Raw genomic sequence first — 12,710 nt, 5'->3', positions numbered from 1 at the left:
TTCATTGAAACAAACGAAGTAGCAAACATGCTGACCCCTGGAAGAGACTTTAATTGTGTACAATAAACTGAGAGGAAGTCCTGTCCTTGGCTGTTAGTCAGAGAATGTCCATCTGTGTGTGTGTTTGTGTGTGTGTGAGTGAGTGAGTGAGTGTTGGTGTGTCTGTGTGTGTGTGTGTGTGTGTGTGTGTGTGTGTGTGTGTGTGTACGTGTGTTTGTGTGTGTGTGTGTGTGTGCGTGTGTGTGTGTACATGTGTTTGTGAGTGTGTGTGTGTGTGTGTGTGTTTGTGTGTGTGTGTGTGTACGTGTGATTGTGTGTGTGTGTGTGTGTGTGAGTGAGTACATGTGAGTGTACGAGGGAGTTTGTTCTGTCTCTGTGGAGACAGTCAGTAAGACACACAGTGAGCATGCTTTGACTTTTTTCCCTCCCCTGTCACTGTAACAGTAACGTGGAGCTTAGCTTAGCGTGCGTGTTTGTGTGTGTGTGTGAGAGAGAGAGAGAGAGAGAGAGGGAGGGAGGGAGGAGGGCTTCCTCTGTGAACTAAAGAGAGTCTCTTTACCAATCACAAGGGTTTCCCCACCCTTCCCTCCTCTCCACTCCCTCTCTCTCTCTCTCTCTCTCTCTCGGTCTGTCTGTGGGCTGCGTGCAGGCACAGGGGGCAGAAAAAGTGCACTGCAGGAGGAGAGAGGGAGGGGGAGGAAAAACATAAGCAGCTTCTGGTTTTGCTTTCAAACACATTCCCGCTGAATAACCGCTCTCCGTCTCCACTTCTTCTCACACACACACACACACGCACACACACAGGTACTCACACACAAAACCAGCGTAACACACTTACGTACACTCAGTCGATCTCTCGTCTGCTCAGTCACTCACTCGCTCACTCACTCACACACGTCCACACTCTGTCCGTCGCGCTCAGGGAGGACCGACGTGCCCAGAGCTGTGCCTTGGAAACCCAGGACATTTCTCTCTCTCCGCCGAAACACCTGCACCTACAAGCAGTGAGATCTGAGATTTTACCCAGGGAACGCCTTAGCACGTGAGCGGACGCACACACAAGCAGACACACACTGTGGTCTGGTGCTGTGATACGGTGAAGGAGGGACCTCTCGGTTTGGCCGTCGTCACTTTTCTCCACCTGCCGTCAGGATCTCCGTCCGCGTTCACCTCCGCTCCCGGGGGCGCCGGCACCACCATGTCTGACGAGGAATGCCGCTCACCCATCGGACTGGACTGCTGCAGCTGCTGCCTGGACCTGGCTAACGGCTGCGAGCCGGACGCCGGACGCCAGAGACACGCCAGCCTGGGCAGCCCCACGGTCAGTCACTTCAGACAGCTCCGCGACCAGCTGCTCTTTCACAACCTCAACACAGACAAACTCAACAGCATCATGAGACAGGACTCCCTGGAGTCTGTGGTCAGAGACCCCTGTTACCTGCTCAATGAAGGGATCTGCAACAGCAACATTGACCAGACCATGCTATCCATCTTACTCTTCTTCCACAGGTATGTGCTCGTCTCTGTCATAGACACACACACACACACACACACGTTCTCACACATACGCACGTACACTCACAAACACGATTTTACACATGTACACGCACGTTCATAAACCCACACACATTCACAAACACACAGTCACACACATGTGCTGAAATGCTTCCTCCCTTTCTTTTCTAAAAGAGAAAAAGGAAAAAAAAAATGTCATATTGGCTTTTCTGTGTGAGTGACTGAAAGACTCAGGGGAGGGAACTCTGTGGCAGGAGCTGAAAAGTCACTGGTTGTGAGCTGTTGTTTCAGAGCTCCGGATTCTTATGTAACTTTAAAAAGGAAGAGAAAAAAAAAAGAAAAAACTCCTTCAGAACTCTGCTTCATCTCTATTACAAACAGTCTCTCTCGCTCTTCCACACTGGTCTTTAAAGATTTTTCCTTCTCCAGAACATTTATGTTACTTAAACATTCTTCTTTTTCATTTCGATTGTTTGCCCTGGAATAAATCTGTAATCTTATTTTTTCAAAAATAAGATTACAGTTAAAAATCCTCCTACCTGTTTATGAACTAAGACACTCAAAACAGACATCAGACGTCAGTGACACTTCTGTTCATTCCTACCTTGTCTTATTGCTGCTAAGGATTATATGCAAAGCCAAAGCAGCTTGTCAAATGAGTTTCTCAGAAACTCTGTGCGGAGGAATGTTCGTCTTTGTGTGAAAGAATGTATGGGACACTCAGGGGAAGATTCGGTGACAGTCAGAAAAACCAGTCCCAGACTGATATAAAGCGACACCCCAGGCGTTGTGTTCTGAAAGCCGCAAACACCATGTGAAAATTTCTGATGTCCAAAGATGTCAGTCAAACATATCTAATACAAAGGAAAAAAAAAAGAAAAGAAAAGAAAAACTAAAACCTCAGAGTGAAACATGACTTAGCCTCAGGGCTCAAAGTGCATGCGTACGTAATTAAATTTTATTTCCCGAAGGATGCATGCCATTTGACTAAATTCACTTTCACACTACAGTTAACACTAAGCAAATAAGAGCTTTAAATTAGACATGTGACTCGAATCTTATTTCGCCGGTCAGAAACACGCGTGTTTATACATTTTTGCGGGCAGGACATTTATTCAAAGACATGATTTTAATGACGTTCTGGGAGTCTGTGACGTTTCATCAAGGCCAATCATTGACAAATAGATACATTATCATGTTCTGTACACGACCGCCACTTGTTTGCATGGATTAAATTGTTGAGAGATTAACACGTGATCAGTTGTGCCTCTCAGTTACCTGCAAGAAATGTTGTTGTTGTTTTTCTTTCCCTTCAGTAAAACACATATTACACTATTACTGAAGCTACCCTTATGATGTAATAACTCACGGAATACTGTCGGCATAAAACAGAAAAAGCCAGAGACACAGCAGGAAGGAGTGGAAAAGAACTCTTATGAAATCCTCTCAGCCGTAACGAAAACGAGCGTGGGGTCGGCGCTGATAACAACCTATTTCAAATGTCATTACCTCTGTAAATTCTACCCTTGGACTTCCAAATCCCTAGAAATGCCTGATTTCGTGTCAGTCTGCGGAAGACTGACATAACGTGCATGCCGACCCAATGGCCCGAGGTGATGTAAAACAGGTAGTTAAGTCTTAAAAAAACGAAAGAAAGAGAGAAAGAAAAAAAAGGTTTTTCGTCTTCGGTTTCCGCTGCAGAGCGATGTGGTGACATCACCGTACACCTTTGCTCGTGGTGTCACCACAAGCTCCTTCTGAATATTGAGAAATACTGCAGGTATCAGCAATCAGCAGCAAACACTCTAGGCTGTGATTCATCAAAAAAAAAACAAAAAACAAAAACAAGCCTAGTGTAGTTTAAACAACGCTTCTTGTCTTCTGGTCAAGGACGCACACTCAAAAGAGTCGTTGTCGACCAGATGAATGAACAATTAGAAACCTGTTTTGAATGGGCTTTTCGGGCCTGCTTGTTCAGAGTTAATGTAAGTCTAATGAAGTGACACGGACACTCTGTGTTTCTGTCACAAAATCCTCACGAGCAGATCTCTGAGAAACGAGCATCAACACACTTTGGCTTTGGGACTTTTTCATAGATGTAGGGTAATCGAGGTGCCGCTATCCTTCAGTAAGGGGGGAGTTCATTTACCAAGGCTACCTCCAAACAACTCGGTTAAACTTTAAACCTACTTATCGTTTAAGCGCATTGCACTGAAAGTGGACGGTCAACATGATTAATGTGGGCTGATAGAGGGAAGCTGGGAGCTCGAGTGAGATTGGTGAGCGTTCAGTAAAGACGCTGTCTGAGCGACACATGACCTTACGTGAGAGAACCGAGAAGCCATTCAGCGTGCTACTCTGTCAAATGGCTTTTCCCAGCTAAAGCACTGCCTCACTGTTGTTCTTTAACACTGGGTCTGTTTTTCAGCACGTGTTAATAGGAAAAGTAGTTCTGTTTGAGGCGGCTTGTCTGCAGCTCCACTCAGGAACACTGACCTTGTGAGGCAGGAGTAATTTAAACACGTGAATAGCTTCTTCTTCTCAGGGCTGGGATGTGCCCCCCCCCCCACCCTCCCCGCGCCCACCCCCCACCCTCCCCGCGCCCACACCCCACCCTTCATTCATCTTATGTAATGTCTCATCCTTTTCTTTAAATCCGAACCACAGCAAAAAAACAAAAAAAAACAACAAAAAAAAACACACACCCTCTCCTTCAGATAAACTCAATCCCATTTCTTTCATGCCTAGTGTCATGGAATACAAAGTCCTTGATATTCGCATTGGGAACACAATGTTATTGATATTGCCGTGATAAAGGCGGTGTTTTCTCTTTAACAAGGCTTTGGAACAGGGAGGGACTTGCTGACTGGCTTAAGTCTAGAGCATAGGAGGAAAACTCTGTGACCTAAACTCTGAAACACAGACTTGTTTACTTAATGTGTTGAAACGCAGTCAACTATTTAAAAAGCCAGAGGAAAAAAAAGGAGAAGAGATGAGTAGATGGGTCTGTATACAGTGTGGCTGTTTGGCACCGAATTCCTCAACTCAGGAAACAGGAAAAACAATCTTACTCTAAATGACCAATCCTTCCTTATATAAAAGTCCAAATAAAAAAAAAAGGAGAGCATCACTATGACGACGAAATGTCATCAGCCACGAGGGAAGGAAGATAGATTTTAGATCAGCGACTCACGATAAAGTTGCAACTTTTTTTTTTTTTTTTTTAAGAAACTGTCCAAGCTGCATCTTGGAATACAAACTACAATAATCAATCCGCATCGCTCCTGCGAGGCAAGCCGTGTTCCAAAATGGCCATCAGCAGTTTGTGGGTCGCTGGGTCAAAGGTTAAAAGGTAGTTGGGGACATTACTTTGAGATAGCCCGGCTTGCAGCCTGATAAAGCCTGTTTATTGGCAGCTATTCATCAACTACACAGCTCTCTGGCTCTGCCCAGGCTGACCTGCGTGTCCGGCACAGACCAAACAGCTGGACTGACAAGCACCAGCCCGAGAAAGTGTGGCCAGAACAGTGTGTTCCCAGGCATCCGTCTCCTGAGCCAGCTCCCTTGGCTGTCACTGTTATTAGAGATTCTGGCCACGTTAGAGCACTGAGCCTCTCTGCCTGTGTCTGAGGTTCCAACAAATGTTCAAGCGTCCACCCTCACAAACAGCTGCAAATACACACACACACACACACACACACACACACAAATGCACACACGTGCATTAACGTATGAACACACACACACACATGCGCATGCACGTGAACACACACACACACACACACACACACACACACACACACACGCATGCATGGACACACGTTTTCTGCAGCAAGTGTGCTTGCTCACACACAAACCTATTCATGCACATGCTCACACAGACAGACAGGCAGACAGACACACACACACACACACACATGTGTTCTGCAGCAAGTGTGAATGAGGGAGCAAGATGAGCCAACAGAAAACATCCCATCTAACGCACGTGGAATCAGAGTTGGAATAGACCATAATAAACTAAAGTTAGCCATATGAGAACACTCACTAACTCTATGCCAGGAACAGAGCTTGTGCAATTCCATTTAAATATGTCTCGTTAAAAAAAGAGGGTCCAAATGAACAGTAAAAACCCTATTTATCAATGACAATCTGCTGCCTTCAGTAAACATCATAATATTAGTTATGAAAGCAAAGGCTCTTTCAAGCGCAGGGCACAAGAGGATTCCTCTGTCTGTTCACAGGGAGCACGGGACAGTCCTGTTATGTAAAGACTGTTAGACCTGTACAAGCACACAGAGATAGTGTGTGAGCCTCTTTTTTTATAGAAGTAGTTCTAAAAAAAAAAAAAAAAAAAAAGACGGAACCCAGATTTGACAGAATAAAATGAAGGAGGAGGTGGTAGATTTTGAGGAGCTTAGAGGCTGACAAGCCAACTCCCCTTTTTTGGTTCTCCACCGACTCTGAGATCTGTTTGATTGATGGGATGGTCATCAGCAGGAGAGATCAGTAGCATGTAGCATGTAGACTGAAGATGGTCGTGTCAGTTTTCACTGTCAAAAACACCTTGTCAAAATGCAATTTGAGCTGTTACATCTAAACACCGACAGATTACATCTGTTTGTTTCAACATCAGCGTTATTCTGGTCTGTTTAAAACACACACACACACACACACACACAAACACAAGACAGGATTTCAACACAAATACACAGAGTTAGAAGCACTCAGTTTTTGCAGAGGTTTAGCTCTGTTGTAACAGTGCCATTAAAAAAAAAAAAAACACACACAGATAATGGTTAACTATTTTGGAAAGCATAACTTCAAAAAGATTTCACAACTCATACGTGGCTCTGGGGACTACAGCCAATACTTCTACGGTAAACCAGATGACTCTTAACTTGGTTTTGACTACAGGGGTTGAAAATGTCACATCAAACCCATATTAAAAGCATCACAAGTTTTTGCTTAAATCAGTTCTCTCTCTACTTAGATTGCGCTTAGATACGAAGGATGCTGCGGCCAGCTGCCCAGCTGTGTTAGTGGGAAGGGAAAAACTTGGGCATGGCAAGTGCCAGGGGATGAGAACGTTTTGGCCACAGCCAGTCCAGAGCTGCTGAGTCAGCGTGTGATCCTCCAGCTGAGGAAATTTGAAATTATAAGATTCAGACGTCTCATAAATGCGGGATATTAGACTGAGAAAAAGGCCAGCGTCTTTTGGGATCATTTATGAAAGAGATTTTGCTTCCAGAAGTTCTAGCGCGCAGCTGTACCTGTTAGTCGAAAAACTTGGCGCCGTAGCCCAGAGAGAAAGTTGTGGAAGTAGCTGTTTTGCATTGGTTAGGGTGACCATATTTTGGTTTTCAAAAAAGAGGCCAGGATCGGGGGGGGGGGGGGGGGGGGGGGGGGGGGGGGCGTGATGATGCGTTCTCCTCCTAACTTATGGGGTAATTTAAGTGTATGTCACTTTCGGTTCCTGTCGTTGCACATGTAAGGCTGATGCTTGACAATGCAATGTGAAACTCCATCTGTGCTTAACTGCCGCAATACATAGCCGGCTAGTCTTTAATAAGACAAATAACTGCCAGCATAATAACAGTGGCAAGATGACCTTATTTCTTTCCATTCAAGTTTTGGTGGCGTTACGTCTTTCTTAAGGTCTCTTGGCTGTTGCTGCGGTGTCAACAGTAATGAATGAGATGCAGTTTAACCAATGTTTATGGCATGATAGTGCACATGACCATCCATTGGTGGCGTGCGAGAGGGTGTGACCTAAAGAAAAAGGTCAAAGCAATGCAAACGCACACGCACACAATGAATGGCGACTGTGGAAAGCAAAAGCCAAATCCCGGACATTTCTGGCGATTTAGAAATCCCATCATTATTTGGTCCGAAAAAGAGGACATGTCCGGGACAAAGAGCACGTATGGTCACCCTGGCATTGGTGGTTTTGATTACACTCACAGTTCACAAAAAGAAACTCACCTCACCTGTCTTGCATCAAAAAACTAGCCGATCCAACTCGAATGTTTAAAGGTAACCTGTAAAAACACTTGTGTATCGACCAAAAATAAACAACACACCGCCAGGAGGGATCATCGTACCAAAAAAATTCCCTTAGGGGGGTCATTTCGATTTGTTTGTGCGTAAATGGTTTCTTTCAGACGTTTTTTCACAGCCATGTTCAAACGACCACGTACAGAGGTATATAATGTCCCTTTAACGGACAATCTGAATGAGCGCTTTGTTATGGCAAGGCTAACGGAGATTTGTCTGAGTGCCAGTGGCATGCGGCCAGAACCCAGAGCTTTGTTGCCTGGTGTAAGGTGGTGCTGTTCTCGGAAACCAGTCGTCGGGGGCAACGACAGGCACCGTCTTCACCATCCTCCCCCCTAACCCCCCGAGATAGAATTCTGAGTTGGGGAGCAGTCACGGGGGTTCCCCGTAACCCAAACATAGGCGCCTTTGCAGAAACAGCGCGGTTCTAGCTTGGCGCGGTGAGATAACGGACCCGTGAATATGGTTGGTTCAATAAGAGGGACACTGTTTTTCCAGACACGCAGGGACACATGAGCTGCCAACTCAAATGGACGCCATGCTGCAATATGAGCTGGGGAAAAAAAAAAAGAAAAAAAAAAAGCTCATTTTGATGCTTGTTCAAACTGGGATGGTGGGATTAAAGTAAAGCAAAGGGCAGTACTCATTCACAGCACAAGGTGTCTCCTGGGATATGAACCTCCCAATGAATTGGGGAACGAGGCAGGTCCACAAAAAAAAATCATTACAGCGCGTTTGCGTCGGGGCTTCGGCTTAGAGGTCAGTCCGTCTCTGCTCCAGAGTAAATAGACATGCTAGCTTGTGAAACAGGGCTAAAGGGTCAGGGTTTATTGACTTGATAAAATCCAGACTCTGTCTTGGACTCTGTCTTCCATTGCTGTTTACCTCAGGAATTTGAAAAAACAAAAAAAACAAACAAACAAAAAAAAAAACCTGATCGTGTTGAACTGTCTGCCGAGTCAGACACAATAGCATCCCAATATCGAGGATGCGGGGCCATTCGTAATCTTGCCCGCAAGGCCAGGGTAATTATGACAGCTGGACATGTCAGTTTTGATGGAACTGACATAGAAGAAAGGCAAGAGAAAGGAGTTTGTTTCGCTGAAATAATTCACTGTTATTACTTTATCAACTTTAAGCTCAGAGCAAGTCATGAGCTACTCTTACTTCTTGTTTAGAAAAAAGTCCTGAAGATGTCACAGAGTGTAAGTTTTAGACTTGAAACTTTTTCTTTTCTTTGTTCTTTTTTTTTTTTTTTCAATTTGATTTGTGAACTAAAGGGAATACACTTCTACACAACGAATTCCTGTCCGTGACCTCACAGGACCTTACCATCAACAGCAGTAGCCGCCCTGGGTTTAAAACCTGCGAGGCTTAGCTATTCTCCTGGATTTGGTGCGAAATACTGAAAAGGACAAAACCCTAGTAGATGTGACAGATAACCCACACCTCTCTCCCAGTCTAAGTCAACATTACGCGTCAGGGCACCGACTGAATCAAGTCAATGTAAGAGATAGAAGTGAATACAAAAAGGCTTTTAGGTCAATGTTTGTTCGATTCCGACAAATGAGGGAGTGTCACGCATTTCGTTCGTTCCTTCTTTCTTTCTTTCTTTCTATCTTTTTTTTTTTTTTTCGCTTGCTTGCTTGGTTGCTTGAATGTTTGCTTTCTCTGTTTGCTTGGTTGCTTGGTCCATTTGGAGTCATGTGATTGAGACGAAGAGAGAGAGAGGCTTATGTAAGAGCCGCGGGGACGAGGCGTAAGCGCTGAAGGCTATCCGAGGCGCTGGACCACGCCGTCTTATCAGCCCACCCTCAGGCAGTGTTGCCCACTGAGATAATGAGAGAGAGTGCCTGTCAACAGGAGCCATCTTCCCGGAGTTTTTCCCTCAGCCTCGTATCGGTGCCAGGCAGTCCCAGGGCACGATCCGTCCGGCGGCTGAGAACCTTGGCATTCGAAGAGGTTTGGTAGACGCCGCAACACACTGTCTGGTAGTTCAGCTAGTGCTGAGTGGCGCTGTACCAACCTGACTTCTGTTGCAATCAATCAAAACAGTCAATTAAAAGGAAATGTCTCAAACAATCTACTGCCACGATCTATCGGTAGTGCCAGGAGAAAGTTTTTTTTTGTTTTGTTTTTTTTTTTTCCTGAAGATTGTGCTCTCTGATCTATCGAACCAGGGACACTTGCCAAACTTCCTCTACCTGTCCTACTAAGAACTCCACCCAAACCCCACTGACAAGCCCTGGCTGATAAAAGTTCTAGTCCACCAAATCTAGGACACCGTGCCCTTGCCTGTAGGCCAGTAGGGGAATGAATGGGCCAGTTCTTTTTTTCTGGGCTTGTCTTTTGTTCTGCTGAATTTCCAGAAAACATCTTAGCTCTCTGTAGCTCAGTGTGTTCCCTGCCTCGTGCCTTCACATGCTTCCATGAGTGTCTCTTCTGCCACGGCCCATATTCTGTATATATACGTGTTAACGTCCTGCCAGGTGCGTGTCTAGCCCAGGGAACACGTACAGTTCATTGTAAACCAGTCGTAGAGCACACAGAACATGACACTTATGCAACAAAACGTTTTGTTTCAAAACAGACTGTTCACAGTAAACAACTTTAAAATCTTTGTTTTGGTCTCTTGGCCTCAAGGACGTTTAATTATAGGAACTCGGAGAGTTGAACTCCTCTCTCACGCAACCCAATGAAGACCATATTTGAAGATGCAAAAGACTCGTGATTATCCACCAGCTTTAAGTGCTTGTTTGCTGCTGTTGGCAGAACAGATACATTACCTGCAAATGTGCTGGTGTGAATCAATGCAGTTTGACACGTTGTGGCTTGTTTGCTGAGTAAGACTAACATATAAGACTAACACCTAACACTAACTTTGCAAGTAGCGAATATGAAGTAACAGATCTGGCACAAATCCCTGACGTACCTGTACCTGTCCTCACCTTAATATCCATTTTCAGCCAGTTCACTGATAAATTATTAGAACGCCACCCACACTCAATTGCATAATTGTTTGTGAAAGGCTCTGTTGCAGCAAAGCAAAGCAAAAAAAAAAAAGAAAGAAAAGAAAAGAAAGAAAAAAACCCTTGAACAGTGAGCAGTGGGAGAGTGGAGGTGTAGGTTTCAGTGTTGAGAATAGGGCAGCAGCGGTCAGACGAGGAGAAGAATGTTCTCTGAACTTGGAAAGGAAAAGCAATATTGAGTAACTGGTACACAGGACATGCAGCAAACATCCATTTCTTCATAACTGGGACAGACTTGCACACATATTCCTCCATACTTCTGTGAGAACAAGAGTAAGAGCAGAGTGTGTGTGTGAGAGAGAGAGAGGGGGGGGGGGCTGAAAGAGATATGGAGAGAAAAGGTAGAAAGACATGCTTGATAAAATGTCAAACTGAATCTTAAAAAAGAAAAAAAATATTTAGTAATGGCCCCAAAAACGGCATTTAAAAATGTTGAGTATCCGATAATGACACTAACAACACTGAGCCGGCAAAAAATTGGAGTGAGTTCATTGCTATAAAAGTCCCCCATATGGTTCTAATCTATCTTTGTTTTCAACAGTGACTGTTTTTTTCTCGAGTACATCAGAACCAAAGCTGTGCTCTTTATTTATCACACACACACACACACACACACACATACACACACTTTTCTCACTGTATTCACCCCAGCTGTGGGAAAAGGCGTCGGGCTCTGAGGAAACTCAGAGCCATTTCTAGGCAAACCACCTCTGTTTTTACAGGAACTGTTTGGCTGTCCTGGAAAGACACAGCAACGTGTCTAAACCAGCAGATCCCTCACCCTGTTTGGTCTGCAGCCCTGCGCCTCCTCAGATTCACAATGAGGAGGGCTGGCCGTAAAAACCCCGGCTTATTTGTTCTTTAAGCTCCTCTGAGCGTGGTTTGAGGTCTTTCCATGTAGCCCAGCGGGTACACCGTACGGTCTGCCAAGTTCTGAGAGCTCTCTCTCTCTCTCTCTCTCTGATTGTTTTTGGACGTCGCCCAGGTAAGAAAAAGCTGGCAGCTGATGTTTGAAAATTACAAGCAAGATGCATCCTGTCTGAGCCTTCGCTTTTGTTTACAAAACCTGCCATTACGAAGACACTTAGAGAGGTCCAAAAAAACACGGAACCTTCTGGAATGTGCTAGCGCTTCTGCTGCCATTTTGCCCAGACGCTCATTAATAGCCAGAGCTATTCAGTCTCTCGGCGACAACATTTTTTCCACCGAGATGTCATAGACTGACTCATCGGCTGAGGGATAGTCTGCCGTTAACAGGCAAGTGATGTAAACAGAAGGGTTTGAAAATAAAAAAGAAAGACGAAAAAAAAAAAAAAAAAAAACTGAGTACACACAGAGTTCCGTGGAACACGGCACTCACGCAGGTTAAGAGGTGAAGGGATCGCTCTGCAAAGAAACGTAAGACAACCAAGAGCTGGAGCGTGAAAACCACGGCAGTCCACTTGGTCCAGAGGACCAGTTTCCTGAGACTATTTGATGGGGCTTTTAAACCGTGGAAACGTGGCCCAAACAGTGTACAGTCTCATCTCTGAAACGTTAAGCGCCTTGCATGTAAACATCAGCTTTCAGTGAGCACTGGGTTATACTCGTTTGTCGATTGCAGCTAATGCTGGTTTCTCTCTTAACGTTGAGTTGACAGGTTCAGCTGTCTACCTGCTCTTGGGATCTGAGAGGGTGCGTTGCTTTAAAAGTGAGGGTCAAGTGAGGTCTCTGGTCCCTTTCCCATGGCTCCACACTGCACTGTGCATTAGACTGATAGAGGATTTCCTGTTTTACAAGACTCTATCCTGTCTTTTCTTTTCATACGAGGCTTGACAATTCGGAGGATGCACTGGAATCTGCCTAGTACAGACTAAAAAAAAAGTACACAAAACATTTCTCGGAGACAATAAATGAACGCTACCCACGTAAAAACAAACATCAAAAAGCACGCCTTAAAAATGTTTTCTTTTACGACATGGGTTTTGTTGTGCCAAGGTTACCGTGGACGGGGATCCTGTCCCAACTCTTCTTGGAAAACATGTCTGTGAATCTACAAGAAAACAAACCCAACCTACTTCAGAGAGTCCCTTTAAATCAATTGTGGGAATTACCACATGAGACATGATTGAT

At 44.8% G+C, this 12,710-nt stretch overlaps 1 protein-coding gene across 1 annotated transcript in view; it reads left to right on the top strand.

Annotated features, from left to right (window-relative positions):
- Positions 1-680: 680 nt before the first annotated feature.
- tsc22d3 (TSC22 domain family, member 3) overlaps positions 681-12,710 on the top strand; it is a 28,837-nt gene continuing 16,807 nt past the window's right edge. Inside the window, exon 1 of the mRNA XM_030764688.1 lies at positions 681-1,509. Coding sequence (XP_030620548.1) covers positions 1,199-1,509 — 311 coding nt within the window. The 5' untranslated portion in view covers positions 681-1,198. The remainder of the gene's footprint in view (positions 1,510-12,710) is intronic.

The sequence above is a fragment of the Chanos chanos genome, chromosome 2 (assembly GCF_902362185.1).
Source record: "Chanos chanos chromosome 2, fChaCha1.1, whole genome shotgun sequence".
NCBI lineage: Eukaryota > Metazoa > Chordata > Actinopteri > Gonorynchiformes > Chanidae > Chanos > Chanos chanos.
The sequence above is the reverse complement of the archived record's forward strand: the minus strand, read 5'-3'. Positions and strand labels throughout refer to the sequence as shown.